This window comes from Colletotrichum jinshuiense, chromosome 3, assembly GCF_051148585.1.
Source record: "Colletotrichum jinshuiense chromosome 3, complete sequence".
Lineage (NCBI taxonomy): Eukaryota > Fungi > Ascomycota > Sordariomycetes > Glomerellales > Glomerellaceae > Colletotrichum > Colletotrichum jinshuiense.
This window is the reverse complement of record NC_139310.1, coordinates 3,392,712-3,416,911: the sequence shown is the minus strand read 5'-3', so window position 1 is coordinate 3,416,911 and position 24,200 is coordinate 3,392,712. Positions and strand designations below refer to the sequence as shown.

The 24,200-nt window shown below is 47.4% G+C and overlaps 8 protein-coding genes across 8 annotated transcripts; 6 read left to right on the top strand and 2 right to left on the bottom strand.

The window, feature by feature from the left end:
• Window positions 1-8: 8 nt before the first annotated feature.
• EsH8_III_000950 (pyruvate dehydrogenase (acetyl-transferring) subunit E1 beta) lies at window positions 9-1,277 on the top strand (the record flags this gene model as incomplete). Its single annotated transcript, XM_083262675.1, has 2 exons — window positions 9-380; window positions 519-1,277. The coding sequence occupies 2 exons, from the start codon at window positions 9-11 to the stop codon at window positions 1,275-1,277; spliced, it is 1,131 nt and encodes a 376-aa protein (XP_083123162.1).
• Window positions 1,278-2,165: 888 nt separating this feature from the next.
• Window positions 2,166-6,134, top strand: EsH8_III_000949 (SKI complex RNA helicase subunit SKI2; the record flags this gene model as incomplete). The annotated part of the gene is made up of 3 exons (XM_083262674.1): window positions 2,166-2,365; window positions 2,438-5,390; window positions 5,454-6,134. 3 exons carry the CDS (start codon window positions 2,166-2,168, stop codon window positions 6,132-6,134), a joined length of 3,834 nt encoding a protein of 1,277 aa, XP_083123161.1.
• Window positions 6,135-6,448: 314 nt separating this feature from the next.
• On the bottom strand, window positions 6,449-7,284 carry EsH8_III_000948 (uncharacterized protein; the record flags this gene model as incomplete). The annotated part of the gene is made up of 4 exons (XM_083262673.1): window positions 6,449-6,721; window positions 6,790-7,005; window positions 7,072-7,149; window positions 7,234-7,284. The coding sequence occupies 4 exons, from the start codon at window positions 7,282-7,284 to the stop codon at window positions 6,449-6,451; spliced, it is 618 nt and encodes a 205-aa protein (XP_083123160.1).
• A 764-nt stretch (window positions 7,285-8,048) lies between these two features.
• EsH8_III_000947 (DUF427 domain-containing protein) lies at window positions 8,049-8,617 on the top strand (the record flags this gene model as incomplete). The annotated part of the gene is made up of 2 exons (XM_083262672.1): window positions 8,049-8,199; window positions 8,271-8,617. 2 exons carry the CDS (start codon window positions 8,049-8,051, stop codon window positions 8,615-8,617), a joined length of 498 nt encoding a protein of 165 aa, XP_083123159.1.
• A 4,837-nt stretch (window positions 8,618-13,454) lies between these two features.
• On the top strand, window positions 13,455-15,067 carry EsH8_III_000946 (transcription factor HAC1; the record flags this gene model as incomplete). Its single annotated transcript, XM_083262671.1, has 2 exons — window positions 13,455-13,753; window positions 13,807-15,067. The coding sequence occupies 2 exons, from the start codon at window positions 13,455-13,457 to the stop codon at window positions 15,065-15,067; spliced, it is 1,560 nt and encodes a 519-aa protein (XP_083123158.1).
• A 500-nt stretch (window positions 15,068-15,567) lies between these two features.
• On the bottom strand, window positions 15,568-16,493 carry EsH8_III_000945 (replication fork protection component Swi3-domain-containing protein; the record flags this gene model as incomplete). Its single annotated transcript, XM_083262670.1, has 3 exons — window positions 15,568-16,104; window positions 16,159-16,234; window positions 16,291-16,493. The coding sequence occupies 3 exons, from the start codon at window positions 16,491-16,493 to the stop codon at window positions 15,568-15,570; spliced, it is 816 nt and encodes a 271-aa protein (XP_083123157.1).
• A 344-nt stretch (window positions 16,494-16,837) lies between these two features.
• EsH8_III_000944 (NADH-ubiquinone oxidoreductase 21 kDa subunit) lies at window positions 16,838-17,613 on the top strand (the record flags this gene model as incomplete). The annotated part of the gene is made up of 4 exons (XM_083262669.1): window positions 16,838-16,897; window positions 16,962-16,978; window positions 17,045-17,250; window positions 17,330-17,613. The coding sequence occupies 4 exons, from the start codon at window positions 16,838-16,840 to the stop codon at window positions 17,611-17,613; spliced, it is 567 nt and encodes a 188-aa protein (XP_083123156.1).
• Window positions 17,614-19,918: 2,305 nt separating this feature from the next.
• On the top strand, window positions 19,919-20,952 carry EsH8_III_000943 (uncharacterized protein; the record flags this gene model as incomplete). Its single annotated transcript, XM_083262668.1, has 3 exons — window positions 19,919-20,054; window positions 20,136-20,816; window positions 20,915-20,952. The coding sequence occupies 3 exons, from the start codon at window positions 19,919-19,921 to the stop codon at window positions 20,950-20,952; spliced, it is 855 nt and encodes a 284-aa protein (XP_083123155.1).
• Window positions 20,953-24,200: the final 3,248 nt, after the last annotated feature.

The window sequence follows — 24,200 nt, the reverse complement described above, 5'->3', positions numbered from 1 at the left end:
AATTCGCGATGTCCCGATTCCTCCGTCCCGCAGCTCGCCTGGCAGCCTCGTCCAGAGCTGCCGCCCTTCGGCCCTCCGTTCCTCAGTTCGTCAGCCGGCCCGCTGCATTCACCGTGCAGTCAAGGACATACGCCGACGCCAAGGGAGCCAAGGACTACACTGTCCGTGAGGCTCTGAACGAGGCTCTCGCTGAGGAGCTCGAGGCCAACGACAAGGTCTTCGTCCTGGGTGAGGAGGTTGCCCAGTACAATGGCGCGTACAAAGTCACAAAGGGCCTACTGGACCGGTTCGGCGACAAGCGTGTCATCGATACACCCATCACCGAGAGCGGTTTCTGCGGTCTCGCCGTTGGCGCTGCCCTGAGCGGACTGCACCCTGTGGTAAGTGACCATTCTGATGCGCTGATAAGGGCTATCGACCTGGCTGCGGGTTCCTCGATCATCTCGATGCAGCCAGTCCGATGCAGTTTTGTGGCGTCTTGAGGCTCTCGAAACCCTTCTCTAATTCGTGGTTCTTAGTGCGAGTTCATGACTTTCAACTTCGCCATGCAAGCTATCGATCAGATCGTCAATTCCGCCGCCAAGACCCTCTACATGTCCGGCGGTATTCAACCCTGCAACATCACCTTCCGTGGCCCCAACGGTTTCGCTTCCGGTGTTGGTGCCCAGCACTCCCAAGACTACTCGGCCTGGTACGGTAGCATCCCTGGTCTCAAGGTCGTTGCTCCCTGGAGTGCCGAGGATGCCAAGGGCCTTATGAAGGCTGCCATCCGCGATCCCAACCCCGTTGTTGTCCTCGAGAACGAGCTTCTGTACGGCCAGACCTTTTCCATGTCGGAGGCGGCTCAGAAGGATGACTTCGTTCTCCCCTTCGGCAAGGCCAAGGTTGAACGCACCGGCAAGGACCTGACCATTGTCACCCTGTCTCGCTGCGTCGGACAGGCCTTGGTCGCTGCTGAGAACCTGAAGAAGAACTACGGCGTTGAGGTTGAGGTCATCAACCTGCGCTCTGTCAAGCCTTTGGACGTCGAAGCCATCGTGAAGTCGGTCAAGAAGACCCACCGCCTTCTTTCTGTCGAGTCTGGCTTCCCCGCCTACGGCGTTGGCTCTGAGATCCTGGCTCTGACGATGGAGTACGCCTTCGACTACCTTGATGCCCCCGCGCAGAGGGTCACTGGTGCCGATGTCCCCACCCCGTACGCCCAAGGGCTTGAGGAGATGAGCTTCCCCACTGAGCAGATCATTGAGAACTATGTTGCCAAGATGCTGCGTCTGTAAGAGATTTATGTGTGTTTGGACGAGGGAGGTTGGGCGTAGGCAGGCTTCGTCATGCGAAGCTCCTCGAGATGGGTGCCGATTCATGATGGGCTATTGAGCTTGATAGACTCGGGGGCGAAGCTTGTACTTGTATGTTGCACAGTTGTCATATACACATCTCATATCCTGAGGACACAGCTAGATGTGACGTTGTCCGTTGAGTATTCCCAGTTGACTAAGTGAAGTCAGTTCAAGCGTTGACAACTGTCTGGTTTGTTGGCTTTCTCCTGGCCATCACGGCTTTAAGAGATAAATGGTTCATGTCAATCCGCCTGAAAGGCTGTGGTAACCACAGTACATAACAATTACGAGTACAAGAAGAGGCTGCGGTGGAGACAGCACGATGAACGCCATGTGATTGCTGGTGCGCTGACCAGACTTTTATCATGACTGACTTGCCTTCAAGGCCAATCAATCTCCTTGGAAGGTTGAAGTATGGGATCTCGATGAATCCAAGCAGCGGGCTGACGCTTGTTAATGTACGTGAAATATGTAACTATTGAATGAGAGTTCGGCCAGGAGGATAGGCGTGTAGGGCGAGGGCTCCCTGTCCTAGTTATCTTAGTTACTTGCGCAGTGCCTACTTCGAAGTTCATACACGCCTTACATAAGGCGACCCGTTTGTAAGGTACGTGAGGGGCTCCCAAGAAGCACTGCCCCGCACACCGTCATCAGTTCCGCCCTAGGTACCTACCCGCCTTACCTTACCACTCAGGTCTACCTCAATTGAGAAAAGCAGCAACGTCCAAGTGGCCGTCTCATTGTAACCGCACCTCACCTCTCCCCTCTCCAGACTTGCATCTTCTCCTACAAACCATCTGTTACCCACTCACTTCCGTCGTGGTCAAGATGGCTTCCGACCTGGCTGCGGCCATTCAGGGTCTCCATCTTGAGAATCGTGCCGACATGAATATCGACGACATATTATTCCAACAGCGACCTCGCAAACGGGTCAAACACGACGCATCACAGCTCAAGTCGCACCTGGAGACCAACTTTCTCACACCCTCCACGCAGTTCTCGCCCGAATGGCTCAACCGGCTACAGCAGTAAGGCTACTTGTTCCCGGACAGAATCTCCTCATGACCCACCAGACTGTAGAACTAATTTCTATCCTATAGACGCTGGGACTGCCCCGTGGACTACACGGAGCTTTTCAAGATTGTTAACCCCCAGTCCCGGACCGTGACGCGGTTCGAGCGACATGGCCTCGAGGGTAGGGTGACCGGCTACAGAAATGTCACCGTGCCTGCCAACAGCGCGACCGCCAAGAATTCCACCTCATTTCTACGTAAACCGGCCAGTAGAGCTGACTTTGTCCGCGGCGCCGCTGGCTTTTTCCCTTTTGCTCCGGGGGGCCTGGACGGTATCGAGGCAACAGCCGCGCTCGAGGACCAGGTTCACCGGTCAGGTGGCAGCGATGCTGCCGCTGTCTCGCCCAACAAGCTTGAACGAGTCATCAAGCTTGGAGCCGAGGGCGGTCTACTTGAAGTTGCACCTGGTCTAAGTCGAGGCATTGACGTCAGCAACAAGAAGAAGAACGGAGATGAGGCCAAGGCCGTCGAAGAAGAACTAGATCAGGAACCCGAGCAAGCACCCGGTGTCGAAGAACCAGAGGGCGACCTCCAGGTAAACGGCGACAACGAGGCCGAGTCTGATCAAGAAGATGGAGAGGATATCGATGCCATTTTGCCGGTCGAGTTTCCAGCTTTGGAGCCGCACGGCGCTTTGGCAGCGTCCAGTGCCAGAAAGGCTGGTCGAGAATGGGCTCACATGGTGGACATCAACAGAGACATTACCAACTTCAGGGAACTGGTACCCGATATGGCAAGAGACTGGCCCTTTGAGCTCGATACTTTCCAGAAGGAAGCCATCTACCATCTCGAGAATGGCGACTCTGTCTTCGTTGCTGCACATACATCGGCCGGCAAAACTGTCGTCGCCGAATACGCCATCGCCCTTGCCTCCAAACACATGACAAAGGCCATCTATACTTCTCCAATCAAGGCCCTGAGTAATCAAAAATTCCGGGATTTCCGTAACACATTCGACGAGGTTGGTATTCTGACGGGCGATGTCCAAATCAACCCCGAGGCTAGCTGCCTGATCATGACCACCGAGATTCTTCGGAGTATGCTCTACAGGGGAGCCGATCTAATTCGAGACGTGGAGTTCGTCATCTTTGACGAGGTACACTACGTCAATGATTTTGAGCGCGGCGTTGTTTGGGAAGAGGTCATTATCATGCTTCCAGAACATGTAACTCTTATTCTGTTGTCTGCCACCGTGCCCAACACGTATGAGTTTGCCTCATGGGTCGGGAGGACTAAGCAGAAGGACATATATGTTATATCTACCCCAAAGCGGCCTATTCCACTCGAACACTACCTATGGGCTGGCAAGAATATCCACAAGATTGTGGACTCCGACAAAAAGTTCATCGAGAAGGGCTGGAAGGAAGCAAACCAGGCCATCCAGGGTAAAGAGAAGGTGAAGGCCCCAGAGCCCAATAACCCTCCTCGCGGTGGTGGTGGTCAGCGAGGAGGCCAGAGAGGAGGAGCACAGCGGGGTGGCCAACGCGGAGGCCAGCGCGGCGGCGGACCTCAACAAAGGGGCCGCGGCGGACCGCCACGTGCCAGCCATAACCCAGGTCACATGGGCAGAACTGGCCGTCAGGGTGGCTTTTCCTCTGCGGCTCAGGACAAGAACCTCTGGGTCCACCTCGTCCAATTCCTCAAGAAGTCCAACCTGCTTCCTGCATGCATCTTTGTCTTCTCCAAGAAGCGGTGCGAGGAGAATGCCGACGCTCTCAGCAACCAGGACTTCTGCACAGCGACCGAGAAGAGTGCCATTCACATGACCATCGAAAAGTCTATCGCTAGACTGAAGCCCGAGGACCGAGCTCTACCTCAGATTATCAGATTGAGGGAGCTTCTATCCAGGGGAATTGCAGTTCACCATGGAGGATTACTTCCCATCGTCAAGGAGATTGTCGAGATTCTCTTTGCCCAGACTCTCGTCAAGGTGCTCTTCGCTACGGAGACCTTTGCAATGGGTCTCAACCTACCAACTCGAACTGTTGTCTTCTCCGGATATCGAAAACATGACGGCCACTCCTTCCGAAACCTGCTCCCGGGTGAGTACACACAGATGGCCGGTCGTGCAGGTCGTCGTGGCCTGGACACAGTTGGTTCAGTCATCATAGTTCCTCCTGGTGGAGATGAAGCCCCTCCTGTTGCCGACCTTCAGAAGATGATTCTAGGCGAGCCGTCGAAGCTGAGATCTCAGTTCCGACTCACATACAACATGATTCTTAACCTACTTCGGGTGGAAGCCCTCAAGATTGAAGAGATGATTAAGCGCAGCTTTTCAGAACATGCCACTCAGCAGCTTCTTCCTGAGCACGAAAAGGCTGTGAAGCTTTCAGAGGCCGACTTAGCCAAGATCAAACGAGATTCATGTGACACTTGTGACGTGTCCATGGACGAGTGCCATCAAGCATCAGAAGACTACAAGCAGCTCACTGAGGAGCTCTACAAATTTCTTCTTGGCGTTCCAATCGGCCGCAAAATGTTCAGTCAGTCGCGTTTGATTGTGTACAATAAGGACGGCATCCGCACGCCTGGCATCTTATTGTCCGACGGTGCAAGCAATAAGGGTCCGCAAGGCAGCCCGACGTTGCACGTCTGCGAGATTAGACTAATGAGGGAGACTCGTGACTCGACGGATCTGCTGCCATTCATTCCGGCCTTCCGTAAGTATCTCACGCCACTGCCGCAGGCAAAGAAGCACATGCGTATCAAAACCCTGCATGTGCCTCTGAGTGATGTCGAATGCCTCACGAGATACGTCACGAAAGGCATTGTGCCTGAGATTTTCCAAAGCGGTGAGAAGTATCTCAAGGCGAAGGACAGGCTGCACTCTATTTGCCGGTCGTGGGACGACCTCTGGGACGAGATTGACCTCTCAAAGATCAAGAACCTACAATTCCAGGAGATGATGAAGAAGCGTAAAGAGGCAGAGTTCATTGCATCGTCATCATCCGCTCTTTCCTGTTCTCAGTTCCTGAAGCACGTAAGTCATGGAGATTTTCCTCATCATTGGATCGTGTATCGATGCTGACTGAAGTACACATAGTTTGCCATGTGCCATGACCAGTGGCTTATTAAGGAACACATATCTCAACTGCGCCAGTCTCTTTCAGATCAAAACCTTCAGCTTCTACCTGACTACGAGCAGCGAATTCAGGTGCTAAAACAGCTCCATTTCATCGACGAAAGTTCCAGGATTCTACTCAAGGGCAAAGTGGCTTGCGAGGTTCATTCAGGCGACGAACTCGTCCTAACAGAACTGATCTTGGACAACGTGCTTGCAGATTACGAGCCCGCTGAAATCGCGGCCCTGCTGTCGGCCTTCGTATTTCAGGAAAAGACAGATTCACAGCCGAACTTGACAGGCGCCCTTGAGCGTGGCAAGGATACCATCATTGCTATCAGCGAGAAGGTCAACGAAGTTCAGACGGTCCACCAAGTTATCCAGTCTGCTGACGACTCTAATGATTTTATCTCCCGGCCCCGATTTGGACTTATGGAGGTTGTCTATGAGTGGGCGAGAGGCATGAGTTTCAAGAATATCACTGATCTGACTGATGTGTTGGAGGGAACCATCGTGCGGACCATCACTCGCCTCGACGAAACGTGCCGGGAGGTGAAGAACGCTGCCCGCATTATTGGAGATCCGGAACTGTACCAGAAGATGCAGACGGCCCAAGAGATGATCAAGCGGGACATCACGGCAGTTGCCAGTCTGTACATGTGAAGACAGTCCGAGACACAAGTTGCATCAATGGAGGAAGGGTCAGATATTGACGTAATAGAGAATAAATGAAAAGGCATTGATTAACAGTAACCCCCAGGAACGCCGCCGCGCGATAGCCCTGTTTTCACATCGAATGTGAAGTTATCTTTGTAAGCCCGCCTCTCTGTCAAAGACCCCCAATCCCTCTCTCTCTTTCTCTCTCACTCTCTCTCTCTCTCTCATATGTGCCCATGACCAGAAAACGCCTAATCCCCCAAGTCCAAACGAGTGATACCAGCCCAACCTGCTCAAATGAACAATCTCCAAGCTATTACTTAGGCCCTCAGGGCACGCAGTCTCTGCTGCAAGGCGTCTTCCTCCTCAGCGGTGGGTTCGTTGGAAACGAGCTCCTCCTTGGCTGGTGTTGCGCTGTTGAGCTCTGCGTTAAGCTGAACACCAGCATCGTCGGCCAGCTTACCCAGGAGTTCGTGGACAGCATCCTCGGACACTTGCGCACTCGTGGATTGCGAAATAGCGTCCTGATAGATCCCGTTGGACACGGCGTACTCTTCGTTCTGCTGCTTAAACTGCTCAAGAGTAACAAGTGTCTGTGATATGGCGAGTCAGCAAGGTCAAGAACAGCAAGAACATACAGTCCGCATGTTTGTTGGTGTACCTTCTCGGGGTTCATATTCTTTTGCGCGATTGACATGGTTCTAGACGACTGGCCCATCATGTGCGTCATGCGATTCATCGAGTTGTTGGCTTGAATCTGGGCAGCGGATAGCTCCGCCATATCGGCCATTTGGTCCATCTGCTGGGCTAGGGCTTGCTTGGATAAGAGCATCTTCGCCTTCTGGTATGCCTTTGCAGTCTCGCCCTTCTTAAGCAGCTGAAAGGTCTTGCGTTAGCTGCCATTTAGACCAGCATATTGTACAGAATCGGCCCGAGTACTGACATCTTGTATCTGTTTCTTCAGGATAGGATCTTGCTTGGCGGCCTTTTGAGCTTCTCTTCTGGCTTGCTTCGCTTGGAACTGGAAGTGTTAGTGTACTTCGATGAGAGTTGACCGATGGTGGATGCACGCCATTGGATGGCAACGCAGAATATTCCAACATACTCTGGCCTGAAACTCGACCTGCATATCTCGAGAAAGTTGTCTATTCGACATGTTGGCTAGGTGCCTGTTCGGGGTTTGGAAGACGGACGGAGTGGCGGGGTATTTCGGGGAGTGGGTGTGATTCGATTCGATGGATGAAGGTCCAACGTTGAAGTTGGCCGTGGACTGTCAATTTCGTTGCGACGGTAGGTGAGTGACGTATACGGGGTTGTATATCAGAGTCGAGATGGCGAGGTTGGGTAATGTCAGGTTAAAGACGTCTTGGTGGGATTCCAGGTAACCAGTCGGATGTCGGGCGAGGAAGGCACAAGGTCCAGCCACCGGCGATAACTAATAGGACCCAGACTGTGATCAGTCCCCGACGGCTGCGCCAGGTGAAGCCGCCTGGCAACGCCTCCAGGCTTATGACGCAACAGCGGGACCAATCCTTATGGCCACGCAGTCGGTGGTGCATTACATGATATTTCGCACCAGCCACATTGATTAAATCTTAAGCCACGAGCATTGTGTAGCTATACATTCGTCCATTCGCCCTTGCGCTCGAAATTAGTGAGAACCCGTCTGATTTCTTGGTTTGGCATCGGGTCTTTGATGGACCGATGTCTATGATACTTAATCCTGTACCTTATGATGGCTAGCCGTTACACACTTGATTCAGCACATAAGGTCCGCTAGATATCGCTCGGACATTTCGCTTCTGTTTGTGTTTGGTCGCCAATTCTATAAAGCCACTGGGGTCATTGAACTGTGCCGGCACTTCACTGTCTCTTTTCCTATACGGCATTTGGGTTATTAGAGTCGCTGGAATCCTCAACATGTCTACGCGAGCAAAGATGAACGTGCAATCATTTCCTCGTCCGCCATTGCTCGAGAAAGTAACCAAACACCTACAAATCGTCTGGAACGGTCAAGTGATTGCGGATACTAGGGATGCATACTGGGTGCTAGAGACTCATCACCCGCCTAGTTTGTTTTACCCCCCGCTTGGAAAGGGGTTCCGCAATCTGTCGCAATACAACTGACACCAACAATAATAGCATACTACCTACCCCCAGCGTCATTGAAAGTCCCCTTAGCCCGAACCCGTCGAAGCACCTACTGCGAGTGGAAAGGTGTTGCCACCTACTACTCAATAACGGCTCCAGTGCCATCGCAGGCCGGGGAGCCACAGTTGGTATCAAACCGTATCTGGTCCTATGAGTCTCCAACGCCGGGCTTTGAGGCGATCCAGTCGCATCTGTCTTTCTATGCAGGTCCGTGGGACTGCTTTGTCGATGGAGAGGCTGTTCAGCCGCAGCCGGGCGACTTTTACGGCGGATGGATAACTTCGGGGATTGAGGGCATTGTCAAGGGCGCTCATGGTAACTGGGACCCTGCCGTGTAACTGACATGTAAGGCACTATTCCGGGTGGGATGACACAGGAATATCTGGGTTGGATACATGTGCTCCTTTGGATGTTGTAGTATTCATGTGCAAGTATAGGTACGGCAGGTGTCGCCTGCTCTTTCCGGGCATGGCAACATATGTTAGTTGCAAATGCAGATCATCGGCTCGTATATTGTGCCTGTCAATGGCAGCTAGACCCATCATTACCATATCCCTCCCGGTTGGGATATGTTCCGTCAGTGTACAGAATCGGTCAATGTAGGCGTCTCCACGCAGGGTTGCGCCACGCGTGACCATGTTGTGTGCAGGTTGCAAGTCTCTAGCCAGAATATAACAAGCGGGTTACGCTTGTTTCCCCAGATCAGCGATAATTTCATCGACAATAAAGGCACCGATTTGGGGCGAGAATTATGCTGATTGATCTTGTTAGCACGTGATCCATGTTGGTGTCTCGCGGCAATTATAGATGGCATATACGCAACTGCGGCGATTTAACCCGATGAGGTGTTGAGATACAGGCGGGCAGTCCGGGGTCGCGAAAACCGTGGGGAAGACGTTGAAGAGGCATGGCAGCCAGGTTGTTGTTCTATTATCAACTGTCAAATCCGCCGGGCTGGACACCCTTCTGTCCCCAACGGATAACCATACCACGTGCACTTCACACACTACTCTGTACGGATATGTCGCACACATATTGTCTCCACAATGGATTGGCCGAGATGCCAGAGGTTGACGACGGTGGTGGGTCGGGATCCGGAACTGTGACGAAACAATCCTCTTGTGTCGGACAGTTCATTCATTAGTCGATATAGATGAGTCCATGATACTTCAGTGATCCGACTCTCGTGCCGTGGAACAGCAATAAACAGAGACGATTGGGCCAAATATAACAAATAACATGCTGCAGCTGGAAGGATTCACGAGTGATGGCGATCTTGTTTGATTACCCTCCGTGAGAACAGCACTTAATATTTCAGCCCATTTTCTTTCACTGATTGAATGTGACAAATTTTGACAAAATTTAGAGATAGTAATAGTCTCAGCAACGTATCTTCACGTTCTCGCTAATTATTTTCTCACAATTTGTAGAATTCAAGCCTCGCTACTAAAGGAGCAACGGGAGGTTGAATGGGCTCCCAAATGCCCTCCAAGAGCAATGTTTGGTGGAATTCCACCAAACATATGTTCTGACATGGGCCGATGGGATACAATTGGCGCGGTGGGGTGCCATTGAAGAAAGGGGGTGGGCACGTGTTCCGTGCTTGTTACGATAGCGTCTTATGTAATTACAATGGATAAATAGAAGGTGCAGCAGAGGCCCACCGGTGGTCCCTCCTTCTGTTATCGCGTTTCCTGACACCACCTGCCGCGATGGTACTGGAACGCCGTGCCCTGTCCAAGAGGGGCGCTGCCGGCGGGGGCAAAGTCGAGTACGAGTTGTACTTTGTACAGGTACAAAAGTCCGATGTAGATGGAGATACTCTGTAGAGGTGAGGTAGGTTGACATACCAGACGACGCATTCAAAATAAACCTCATTGAAATATTATAATAACTTGTCGGGCTACTCTTACGTGAACGGACGTGGCGCGAAGCGGCGTCAGTATTGACAGAGACGATGGCGGTGACTAGCGTAATCAAAGTTTGCCGAAGTCATCGCCAACTGCTCGGGCGGATCTCATGTAGATCAGTCTAAGAGAGCGTAAAAGGGTACGCAAGGGGGGTTGAGCCTCAGGGGCTAGGGGTTCGCATTCAAGCCAAGAGCATTCCCAGGGTAAGTACACCATGTCGGAGTCTCCAGTTCGAGGCTGAGTTGAAGGCAGAGATAAGGACGAAGCAGATGTGTGGAACGAGACGAGTAAGTAGAGATTGCAGTTGAAGTTGATTGACCAAACTACCGGTACACAGTTGGTAAACTTTCTGCCAAGATATCGGACTAGCTGGGCAGGTTCGAGACTATTTACACTTTTTGGTATGAATCGTGTTCTGGAACCAGGAGTCACTCCGCAAGCCGGTGTGCTACGGCTCCGCGGCAATCGAGACCCTAGATCGCCACGGGAAAGCATGGATAAGAATGGTGAATGGAAGGAACCATGGCGAACAAATCTGGCGCAGTTATCTCTGGTACGGGACGCACTGACGGCACCGTGACCATCCATAATCCCAAACCCCACAAAACAAGAGACACGGCGACACGAGGTTTTTCTGGAGTCCTCTTATTGCGTGCGTGCGTGCCTCCCTGGCAAGCGTGCTGCTGCTATGGTGGGAGTCTCACAATGTGAATGAGGGTTGTCGATGCCAACCTCCAAGATGCCAGCTCCTACCAACTGCAACGATACAGGGAGAAGCAGACCAACCTCAGGGCTGCTCACACCCAGTTCATACACTAGTTCTAGCAACAGCTGAGTCGTGGCCGTGCAGTGTTCCAGACACACGGCGAGCATTTTGCCTCATGTGCCCGCAAATGGGGACTGGGCCGGATGGATGGTGCTGTATCTGACACGCAAATTGCCGAAATAAAGTTTGCGTGTTCCTCGTTGTCTACCACAAATAACGCAGGCAGTCAAGCGTCAATGGCACCGTCCAGATGCCATGTATGGCGCCTCCGCGCCTCCCATCAGCACGAAGCTCCCGAGGTGGCCCAGGACAAGGTGTCTACCTACCTTGAATGACTCTGGCGAACATTTTGGTGGCTGTCCGGCCCTGATTCAGCCCCATTCAGCCGTGGGGCCCAATGTGTCTCTCAGACCAGAATGGCGGAGCTGTGAACCTTGAGGTGCCACAGAAGTGGAGTGCTGACTACAAGACGAGAACGACAACTGGCGATTTGGTGGGCCAATGGCGCCGGGGAACAACGGGTGGCTAAGTTTAGTACCTCGGCGTGCGACTACTTGGACGCGCGTGTAGGTACTCCATAGGCGAGCTTAGTATGCAATAGCACATCGTATGTAATGTGGTTTTCCTTGGTTGCTCGCAGCTAAGGCATGGTGAGCTCAGCTTACTGGCGTCGCACGTCACATCAGCCGTCAGCCAACTCAGCAATGCAATGCAATACTTGCTGAAGACGGACGAGGGAAAGATGAAGGATCCGCAGAAGTATAGTAGCGAAGAGTATCTCAGTTGTTTCCCCCTTCCTCATTTTCATTATGCATTCAATCATCCAGGAGATGAGAGCCATCTCCGAGCGTTGTCTGTAGGCGAGGCGCCGGTGGACCGCGGCCGTTGATTGCCCGTTCTAGTCGGCTCGGAATGACGAAGCCCCGTTCAATTGCTTCTGTCGAGATGAGGGTCAGAAGGATACTATGTAATATGGAGGCAATATAGAAAGGAGTGCAAGTGTCACGAGTGTGTCCAAAGTCCAATTAATTACAGTTGAGCCGGTTCTGAGCATGTTCCTCCGGAGTCCCGTCTGAGGTAGTGTACGTACAGGAGGCAAAAGTTGCAAGGGAGACGAAGGCAGTACCTAGCAAACGAGTATCCGAAAGCCCGACGGAAAGGGAGAGAAGGGAGTTCCTGAGGCGCGTGGCGCTAAGCGTGTTTCTGTTCCGTGACTCCCGTGTTTCCTATTTAGAATTGACGGGCCATCCGCCGGCGTCTTTGGCATTTTTTGATGCAAGACATTTCAATTTATCTGACGAGTGTCGGGAGAGCTAGAGAATAGAGTCAAGCAGAGACACGAAGCGTCTCCGGATTATTTCCATTGGTTGGTGATTGATTTATCGTGTTACGACATGACAGGCCAGGGTGGAAGATGAAAAGAGAGGGACGGAAAGGTAGGTATAATAACTACAGTGCTCAGAGTCAGAGTGCAGTCTCCTCTCCTCTCCTCTCCTACCTTAGCCCTTGGGACAAACGCGGAGGCAGTTTCCAGAGTCCAGACTTAAAGTGCTTCGTTGAGGAGGCGGTGCCTTCTCATTCCTGCCCTTGCAAGAGAGTACAGACGCAGGGATGGTACATACATACCTCCTTCATACTCTCTACGTAGTGTATGGACCTTCTATCTCATTTCATGTCCCACAATCCACAGTCGCCCATGGAAGGGACCCGAACCAGTGAAACCTCTGGGCCGGTGCACGCTCCCACTCCTTCCGTCGCTGTTGTTGACCAGATCCACCAATCACCCTCCGCCTTCAGGAGGTGCTCCCCTGCGCCTACCTCCCTCTTCGGGTTTCGCCCAAGGTATCCACCCACACCTCTCCACGTCCTCTGTCCCCTGAGACTTTGCGTGATCTGACTCCAGTTCAGGAGAGAAGCAAGAGGTGGTACCCGACCCTTGCTTCCCTTGCCTTCGGTACCCTCGCCCCCTTGTCCCACGGCTACCTCGCCCTTGGGGGCTTGTCTCTTGTTGCCTGAGGCATGAACCTTGGCCGTCCCTTGGTTCCCGTCCCTCCGCCCCTTGGAAGGTCGCCAGCGTGGCCTCAAGTTACAAAAGAGGCCACATCGCCTACTTTCTTGTCATCGAAATCTGACATCCCACCGCACCAAAGAACACTCTGTCCTTTTCCCCCATCTTAGTACCACCAGTCTATTCTCCTAAGCTGGTGCCTTGCTTCGGTGACTCACCTAACCCTGTCTGACTCATCCACCGAGTCGTCATTGTCCCCATCATGCCTTCTACTTAGCAAGGCTGCTTTTGCTATATTTTCTATTGAGGAAGTAGGACGGCACCTCGATACGGCACCCACATCTATCCCACATCGGAGTATCTCCAAACCCCAGCTTTCTGCCACCGATCCACACTCTCGACAACCCGACTACATGCTACACCAACCAAGAAGTCCTCCTAACAACGTCTATTAGAGCCTAGTCGAAAGGTTATAATTTACGTTTCTCGCAATGGCTTCCTGGGAACAGACATCACCAATGATCAAGTTCGAGGACTCGCCAGCCGAGTCTTTCGTCTCGACACCAGGTGAACTGTACCCTTCGCTCTTCGGTGATGCACATTCCGTCGCCGATCACACAGTGGACCCCTCCGACATGTTGACGCCCCCTCCGTTCAATGACGATACCGCTGCCGCTGCATCTCCTACCCCCTCGGCGACAACATCTGGCTCCCCAGAGAAAAAGGGTGTAAAAAAGAGGAAGTCTTGGGGCCAAGTTCTCCCTGAACCGAAGACGAATCTACCCCCAAGGTGAGTCAGCTGCGCCCAAACTCTGCCTCTATCAATTCTGACATGAATAAAAGAAAACGAGCCAAGACCGAGGATGAAAAAGAGCAGCGTCGTGTGGAGCGTGTTCTTCGCAACCGTCGGGCCGCTCAATCCTCTCGTGAGCGGAAACGCCTAGAGGTGGAAGCCCTTGAGCGACGCAATAAGGAGCTCGAGTCAGCCCTTCAGAATGTTACCAAAGCCAACCAACTCCTGGTGGAGGAACTAAACAAGTTCCGTCGTGACTCGGGCATGTTAACACGGTCTTCATCGCCTCTGGATCCCCTCCACACCAAGTCTGTCACTCTATCCCAAGAGCTTTTCAGCTCTCAAGACGGGCACCGCCCATCCTTGGATGAGACACAGTCACTTGTCGATGACTTGATGACTTCATCTCAACCAAACGCCACCGTCAATCCCGCGTCTCTTTCCCCCGAACTCTCACCGATTTCTGAGAGTGACGAGGCTAGCGTCGAGGAGCAGCAAACGGCCGAGACCACTATTGCGAAGTCGACCTCCGACCTGACACAACGTCCTGCAGCGATGTTGTGCGACCTGCAGTGTCAACTGTCGGAGGACCTTCCGCAATCATGGCTGGCCTCTCAAACCCCTCTGCATCCGACCTTGGCCTTCTTTCTGCAGCTTCAGACACTGTTGGTCACCTCATCGGTGATTCTTTCAGTTTGTCGGCGGCCCTTGACGCAGATCGCTATGTCCTTGAAAGCGGGCTTCTCTCTTCCCCCAACTCTCTTGATTATGAACACGATTATCTGGCTGGTGACTCTTCCGCCTTCCTCCAAGACCCGTTCGACATCACCGAGTTCCTACACGACGAAGTCAACGGCGCAGCCGTCGCAGCGGACCCGGAATTCGGCCGCGATCTTACCAACTCTGAGACTCAAGTCTCTTCAGAGAATCCTAACCTGCAGCCCCAATCTGGCGCGTCCACTTATGGATGCGACGATGGAGGCATTGCGGTTGGTGTCTGAAGGATGCGATGACCGGGAAGGGGGATTGTCAACCGAATCTCCGGCGGGGCGCGACAGCGGCCGCAAACCACAGACATGGTTAAGCGGCGCACCGTTACCGTCCAAAGAAATTCTCTTGACGTTACTATGGGCTCTACGAGTCGAAGAGCGGAAGATGATCCGCGGGGGCATACTCCCAAACTATAACCAATCCCCCAACCCGGCAGATAGCACTTCGACACTTACCAAGAACTATGTGTTGACATTGGCTTCCAAGAGGAAGCGAGAGGCGGACATGAAGGACCATGGGAAGCGTTTTCGATTGGCTTGATAAGGCATACTGGATGTGGGAAAACTGTGTATTCATGGCGTAAAGGTGGTGCCCAGCGGAAATAGAAGTACACACCCTGGGTCTGTAACATTAAATCTTGTCAAATGAATGTCGCGCTGCGACCAATGAACGTTGATGTTATGACAACTTGCTCCGATGCTCCGACGTTGTGTGGTGAACATGTGAAAGATTCCAGAACATTACGGTAGTCAGCGTAAATTACTACCAAGGTGTTTGTTGTATCGGTCACGATGCGTGAAGAACCAACCAAACTCCGCCCAAAGGGTATTGAGCGTCTAGAAAGCACGCTTATGCTTATTTCCCTTTCCGAGGCGGAGGACAGAAGACCATTTGAATGAATAATAATCAGTCATTACGCCTGTATCAGGCGTTGCTATAAAAGCCATACCCTGGTATCCTATTGCCATATTTAACGCCGTTGCCCCCCCCCCATGCATCGTAAGATCTGTATAACTATTTACGACAACTTTGACTTGCTGTTACCATAGCCCATCCATTTCTGCCAAAGCTGCCTCTTCGTCTGCAAAGTCATCTAAGACTGACTTGACGCTGAGCTCCTGCTGAGATAGCATCTGTGCTTGGGTTGCCGCATCCGCTTCGGCCATCAAGGCATCAAGATCGTCATCTTCTAGTTCCTTGGGCGGATGTTTCAGTCGTTGTTCCTCCCGCCTTTCAACTTGGACCACCGGCGTTGCTCCATAAATGTCATCTTCATCTGGGACATCTCCTATTTCTGGTGTCGCCAGCTGTTGACCCGCAGTTGTCAGTACGGCCGGCGCTGAATTGGTCTTGTCTGCTTCCTGGCTTATTAAACCAATATTCTGTTCCACCTTGTCCTCGTCCGCTTCCCAAGGTTTTGGCTTGCCATCATTGATCCAGTCCATCCTTTTTAGTGTGATTTGCTTCTTGTGGCCCGCCTTTTCAACCATGGCCAAAGCATCGAGAAACTTGGCCTTGGGGAATAAATCATCGAGCCAAAGCTGGTAGAAAGATAGAAGACGGGATGCGTCGGAGAACTTGGAGGAGACAATTTAGCGCTCGTTTATGTGTACGGTGGAGAGTATGGGTACCTCGTGTCCTTTTCCCTTGAATTTGAGGTTTGCAGCGCGTTTCCGAAGCTTAGGGATCCCGTTTTCCGACAACAACCTTGTCATAGCTCAGTCAGTTATCAGGCGCGCATGTACCCAAGTGAAGGAACCAACCGGGCCTCATCAAGCTTCACGCGTGGTACTCTCGCTCGCTTTGCTACCTCTACCTCCTCGTCGAGACCTAAGGCCTCGGCCTTCATCCTCTTGTTCGCACTGCCATCTTTAGTCTCTGGAGGAGGAGACTGGAAAGGGTCGTCGACGTCGTCAATGGCGTAATTATCGATATCATCGTATTCCGGAACGGTTCTCGAAGACATACTGGCAGCTTCAATGTGAGCATGTAGACTGTTGGTCACGGTCCTGGAAATACCGGCCCATTTCCTAAGACTCTCTACGCGACATTCCCCTCAAAGCGCGTCTCCATCTTAGATAACGCGTCCATCAAGCTTCGGCGCATAAATTGCAAGCCACCCTTGAAGGGTGGTGGGGAATCTCAAGCCACACATAGCCCGGTCTGTGCACTTGGTGCCTCAGGTGTTTTCACAGCACAGTCCCAATCAGCATCCATCCATAACCAATTCAACATCCATCTCGAACGCTGAATGCTGAGAGCTCCCGGCCATCATTGACGCAATTGGGCCACAAATTGCCGTCCGTTACAATGGCTACTGCACAAGCCCAGACATACGCACCGACGAAGGTCGTTAAGAGCGATTACCCGGTATGTCACTGACGTTCAGAATCTCTCCGACGAAATCCTTTAGCTAACATGTCACTTCGCAAAGCTCATCGACAACGATCCGTATGCCCCGATCTGTCCACCGCAGCCACTTCCCTGAGTCCCATTGCTAACGGTGGGCATCTTTAGGCACTTCAAGAGAGTCGTGGGATATGCTCGGCCTTCGGACTATCTTCATGGAGCCGTAGCTGCCGCCTTCGGGCCCGGTGCTCTTCTCACCCTCGAGAAGTTCGCTCCGTCCCATGTCGGCAAGGGAGGTATGGCCCAGGCCATGCGATTGGCGGGAGCCATTGGCTTGGCTGGAGGTTTCTTGTACTTCTACCAACGCTCGAGTTGTAAGGACGCCTGGGCCTACAGGGCTTACAGAGATGACCGATTGGGAGAGGCGAAAGGTGCTGACAAGACGATTCACAGTACGATTTTACGGAGCCACCGAGAATGCGCGAGAGGTTGAGCTGGACATGAAGGAGATGGTTTCCAAGGTCAAGGCTGGTGAGCCACTCTATGGAGAGAGTAGGCTGACCCCCCACATGCAAGGTGTCGCCGCGCGGCAATCGAGATATTCGGCCTTGTTCATGGGTGTCATACCCTGGTTCAACTTTGTCAACCACAACCAGCATGGCATTGATACGGCGAAGTACTATCAGCAGGCTGAGAGGGAGCTTGAGTCTGAGCGTTTGCAGAACGGCGGCGCGTAGCCTTCTATGTTGATGACTATTGCATTGATGGACTCGAAGAGGTGTGTGTATTATAACTGGGCGGGCAAGTGGCCAGCCACGATTGGGCATCTTGGTAGTTCATGCCGACTCGTATAGCTCTTCGTTTCGCTAAACCTCTTCGCGATATACGTCGCTACCTTGTTTGGATTTGTTACTTCGATCCCGTGACGAGAAAACGCATTTCCTGAATTTACCTCTCACTGAACGATTGCCGTAACGACTCTTCACACTTACGCGACAATGCTGTGCCCCCAGCCACATGCCATGGACTCCCCTTTGCTGTTCGGTACGCCATGACTGAGATTTGATGAACTGGGGTTTGTTGGGTCATGGGCTTCGCAGAGCATTAAGGGGGGGGGGGTACATGTCAGCAGCCAGTATATTATCTTGTACCTTAATCTACACTACATTTTACCAACTCCTTGGACGACGGCCAACTTAGACAGGACCTACTTAATCCCGAGTGTTACCATGAGTGCTGCTGCACACTACACTGGGTACAGGAGCGATGCGGGTGATAGCCCAGGCAAAGGAGGAGGAGTGAGAACCGGACTCGTTGCGTTCCGCTGCTTCCTGACGTTCAGTACGCTCGAACGTCACTGTCCAGCGGGCCCGCACTTGCCGGCCTGGGCTCGATACCGAAAAGCCATTGGGCTCCTTGCCGTCAACGGTTACGTGGTTGGGTGTTGAGAGGGCTCTAGAAGGTATTCGTGAAGAGTATCGAATTCACTTACTTCCCCGTCCCGACTTGAATCTAACTGTTCTATTAGTCTTTTGCCGCGATGACATATGGTCTATCCAGTGACCAACCAATGGCATGATGTATGCTACAGGTCACTTAACATTGGTATGGGTAATTGAAGACGAATCATAGTTGGGAATCATCCCAAGCTCCTCAGAGTGGAGCATCACAAGGCGCCCCTGTCGTGTCTTGAGATGTTACCACTGGCAGTGCTAACCAGAACGCATCTCGGATTTTCGCAACCAAATAAGCAGAACCAAGGTGAACAGCTCTTACAAGGTTGGCAATGGTACAAGGTCTTACTATGGCAAGTGGAGGTAGCAGTTCCGACCCTGCCAGTGGAGGCTGAGATGGTGTCGAGAAAGCTGTATATATACCTCTTCTGGCTGCTGTGTTTGAATCTCAACTGTGGGTTTCCCTGTTTGACAAGTTAACCTCTGGTCACTGTTTCCCAGAAGACATGTGGTGTGATGAATGTTACGGTAGCATAAAGTGACAAATAGTAACTTCCAGGACCGTACCATCGAGGTTCATAGAGCCGTTTACAGTGACAACAGTTTGGCAATGAAAGAATGGCCACTGCTTAGGCATTCTGGCACGTCAGGATTCTTGTCGCCCAGGCGCCCAGGCGCCCAGGCCCACTTGGCTTGGGCCCAATGGTGGCGGCATTCCGACGCTGTCGGTTCAAATTACATACGCGGTCGTGTCCAGAGGACTGAATGGCTCGTCATAATATTTTTGTTCTGGAGTGGTTGGTCAACACAACCTTCATTCTTCTGTTTCCAAACTTGGGCTACTGCATTCAACGATAGAATGAGGATGAGTATGGTGAAAGTGAAGCCGTCGATACGTGGGGATCCAAGCCCTTACAAATGCGCGCAATTAAACACAGCCCAGCTGCGAAGTTGCGAACCGGGTCTTACTAGCGCCATCTATTAAGCAAGGGGCTGTGCCTGTGACCAGTGATAGTCACATAACTCGAGCAAAGCCCCCGTTGAAATTGAAATAGCGGAGGGAGACCGGATCCACCAGCCAAAGCAAGTAAAGTAATCCGGAGACCGCTAATGATAGGGGAAAGGGCCTTTCACGGCTCGTGCCGGTTGGCTTGGTAAGTGCATCGCCAGCCGACGGATTGGTTAATGGTTGGTTGGTGCTGGTCCCAAAGCCTAGGCTTAGGATTGGACTTGGGCTTGGGCTTGGGCTGGGTGTTTTCTTGTCTCACCTTAGTTTGGCGACTGCACTCCGGCTTTTTTTCATTTCGAAATTCTGATCTTCGTCTCCATCTCACTCACTCACTCACTCACTCACTCGAACGCACGCTCGCTCGCTCCTGGAGGATTCCAATATCCACCGCCACCTGCCCTCCCCACCTCCTCCTCCACGTCCTCTTCACCTAATCATTCGACTAATAATACCATGGATGGCTGAACTGTGCCTATGCCCGACGCTCCTTTCATACTTCGTTTGGTGAATTTTCATCCCGACATTCGTTACTTCGCTACGCTTACGCTGCACTGTCTGGCCGCCCTTTAATGCGCGATCATGGCTGTTGCATTCTCCTTCATTCTGGCATTCTTCGCCGTTTTTCAATTCATTGGGTTTGCAGTTGCGGATAATAGCGACATTAACCTTTGTGGCCAATCAGACTGGTGGAACTCGACTGAGGTCCCCTATTCATGTGCGTCGCTCTCATTCGCAAAGTTGCTCTCACGTGTTACTCTTATCGAGACTCAAGACCTGTGACTAATAACCACTATAGTCAACAACAATGCTTGGGGTAACGACAGCTCTGGATATCAGTGCCTCTCCGTCCACAATGGCGGCAGAGGTTTCAGCGTCGCCTACAAATGGACTGGAGAATCGTCTCTCGTTAAAGGTTACCCGTACATGAAAGCTCATCCGACGAGGCTCCCGGCTCAACTATGGAACATCTCGCAACTTCAGATCACCGGCAACTGGCAAACATACGTCACTGGCAAAGAAACGGCCAACGCGGAGGAGCAGGCCAGAGCTTTCGACGACATCTCTCTCTACGCCAATGTCGCCGTCGATATGTTCTTGTCCGACAACAAAGAAAACTCGACCATGGTCGGCGCTCCCATCGAAATTATGATTTGGACCTGGTGGACCCCAACCGTCAAACCTCTTGGCTGGGCAGAATCGACTCCTGACAAAGACACCGTTGTCATAGATGGAATCCCATTCTCATTGTATCACGGTTGGAATGATGGCGGGCAGCACGTCTTTTCATGGCTATCACGCACCAATCTAACCCGAACGGACGCCGATTATGGGCCCTTGCTTAAATACATTTGGCAAAAGGGGATGCTGTCTGGCGCCCTCTGGCTAGGGCAACTCGAGCTGGGAACTGAAATAAAACACGCCGGAGCAGACACGCACTTCGAAGCGAGCAACTATACATTAAAAATTGTTAGACAGGGTGATCCAGAGGACAAACCAACTACAACTTCAATGATGTCATCTACAGCGAGCAGGGTCACAACAACAACGCTAGTGGTTACAAGTGCTAAGGCTGAGGCTGCTACAACTACTACACCTACTCCAACCAGCACTAACGCTGCATCCACTCTACAAATGAAAAGCATATTAACACCTTGGTGGCTAGTACTTACTGCTTTATTATATTAACATATTATATAAAATAGTTACTAATATTAAACTAAAATGTTTAAAACTTTATTACTATTTTTAATGGTTTTAAAATATGCTTTTGTTACGGCGCTGGTGGAATGCGTGACAAGGACCGTTGGACGAGGCTGACCTGGTATCACGTGACGGGGCACGTGATTGGTGGCCGTTTGCCGCAAGCCCACAAAGGGACAGCTGGCTGCGCCCAGCTCCGCTGTAGAGAATTTTCCCTTCTTCACCTTCAAGTCTTCGCAGATAGGTCAATACAGCAGTGTGTCAACCTGCCCAGATTCGCCTCGTGACACTTTGAAATAATAATTAATACTTCTTTAGTTTTTATTTTATAGATTTAAAAATATACTACTTTATATTTAATATACTACTTTATATTTAATATACTACTTTATATATATAATTTATTCTTTTTATTATTCTTTTTTTCTTTTTCTTTTGCTTTAAAATAATATTATCTATTTTATTTAGATTTAAGTTACTAGCTTTTTACTTATAATAATTATATTAATAAATATATAGTATATAAAGGTTTTATATACTTAATGTTATTTATATAAAAATAGTACTTAAAAAATAATAGTATTTAAATAATAATAAATATAATTTCTTTTAGTTAAAGTATTAATTATACTTAAATTTTAAATAAATAAATTTATTTTATATATATTAAGTTATATATTTTAGTAAATTATATACTTTTATAGTATATTTTTTCTTTTACTAATATAAATTAATAAGTATAATATAAATTAAATATTATATATTTTTTAAATAAATTAACTATTTCTATAACTTAATTAAACTATATTATATAAAAATAATTAAATATATTTTTTACTTTATATAATATTTAGTTCTAATTACTATAATATTAAACTTAAGGTTTTTTTTACCTTTATTAAGTATTTATAGACTATAATAATATACTTCCTATATTAACTTAGGTTTAGCCTATATTATAGTATATTTATATTTAATTTACTAATTTATTTACTAACTTATTTTTATTTATTATTAATAATACTATAGAGTACTAACTAAAGAATATCTATATAAAGAATTTAACTAAGCTTAACTATATATAAGTATATATACTATATAAAGACGTCTATTTAGGTTTAACTAAAATAATTAAGTAGATAGATAATATAGTTAGCTAGGTTAAATATACTATAAAGCTAAATTAGCTACTATTAAGCTTTATTTAAGTTGCTTATAAAAGCTTACTATCTAATAAAAGGCTAAGCTTATTAAGTATTACTTTTTTTTAAATAAATCTATTAAGCTACTTTCTTTAAGCAACTATATAAGTATATTATACTAACTGATTATATTAACTATATTATATAAATAGATTAATATATAATTTAGTATATAAAAGAAGTAAAAAACTTACTTTATTACTATAGTAGTTATAAAGTAGTATATATAATCTTGTTTAGTTACTATATATTTAAAACCTTTAATTAGTATATATATATATAAAGTAGTAGAAAAGACTTAATCTATATAATAAAAAATATATATTATTATTTTAAAGTTAACTATTTAGTATTAACTTATTAAGTTAAAGTAGTTAATTTAAAAAGATAGTATAAAAAGTCTATATAGCTTAATTTATAAACTTAAATTATATTATCTTTCTTTTACTAATTTATAAAAACTATAAGTAATTATAAATTATTATTAAATAGAATTTTATATATATAGTTAAAGTTGTAATATAAGTATATTTAGTTTTATTAATAATAAAACGTTTATAAAATTAAACTTCTTTTAATAAATACCTACTAACTTATTAATTAATTATAAATTTACTAGCTTACTATTATTATTATTAACTATTATAAATAGTTAAAAGCTATATTAAATAAATAGGGTTTTTAATTTAAATAATAACTTTATATCTACTATATTAACTCTAGTATTATACTTAAAGCTAAATAGAAATAAATTTAAAAACTCTACTTATAGTAGAAATAATAATAAAGTTAATAATAAAGAGAATAAACTAGTAATATAAACTAGAGTTAAACGTAATAATAAAGACTAAATATATATTAGTATATTAATAGATAATATTATTATTTCTATCTATTATAGTATCTTTAGAATATAGAAACTTACTAGTTTTATTAAAACTAAAAATACTTATAAAAACATATAAAGCAGCCTTTATAAAGAGTTTAATAATTAATATTTAATTCTTTAGTATTTATATATAATATACTTATTTATATAAGTTAAATAGGTTTACTACTTTTATTTAAAATTATTAAAATTTTAGTATTTATACTACCTATAAAATAGAGTTATATAATAATAATATTAAAGGCTACCCTTTAAATAGTTTAAATAATATATATTAACTAGTTAATATTATATAAAAATTACTTAATAACTAAAAGCTATACTTTAAATAAGCTTAAATAGAAAATAAAGTTTATATTAGCTATAAGTATGTAGATGCTTACTTAAAATACTTTAATAAACTTTAAGTAATATTTTTATTTAAGTGTTTTAAGTTAATTATAAAGTAATACTAATTAATATAAAAGGTAACACCCTTTAAAAAGAGACTATTTTTATAATAAAGAACTAAATAATATAAAAAAGTTATACTATTTATATTATATTAAAAGTTAAGATGATTAATACCTTTAAAGAGACTATTTATAGAGAATATAATAAGAATTTTAATAAACTAACACTATTTAAATTCTTTAAGCTACTAATAATAACCTTTATATTTTTATTTAAATAGGAAATAAATTATTTTAATCTATTAAATTCTATATAAAGAAACCTTTATCTATTTTAAACCTAATAAGTAAAATACTTATTATAGTAGTTTATAATAATAACTACTACTAAAGTGAAAATTAAATGTTTTAAATTTAGTTTATTAATATTAAACCTAATAGTTATATTATAAAATTTTAAAATACACTAGTAACTATTTAATATTATAATAGTTTAATATATTTAGATTAAAAATATAAAAAGCTTTCTAGTTAATTAGAACCTTATTAATTTTATTATATATAATTACTATAGATTTTATTATATAACTTTTATATATAATTTTATTAAATTTATACTATAGTAACTAAAATAATTTAATTACTCAAAATATAATTATAAAGTATAGAAGTTAATA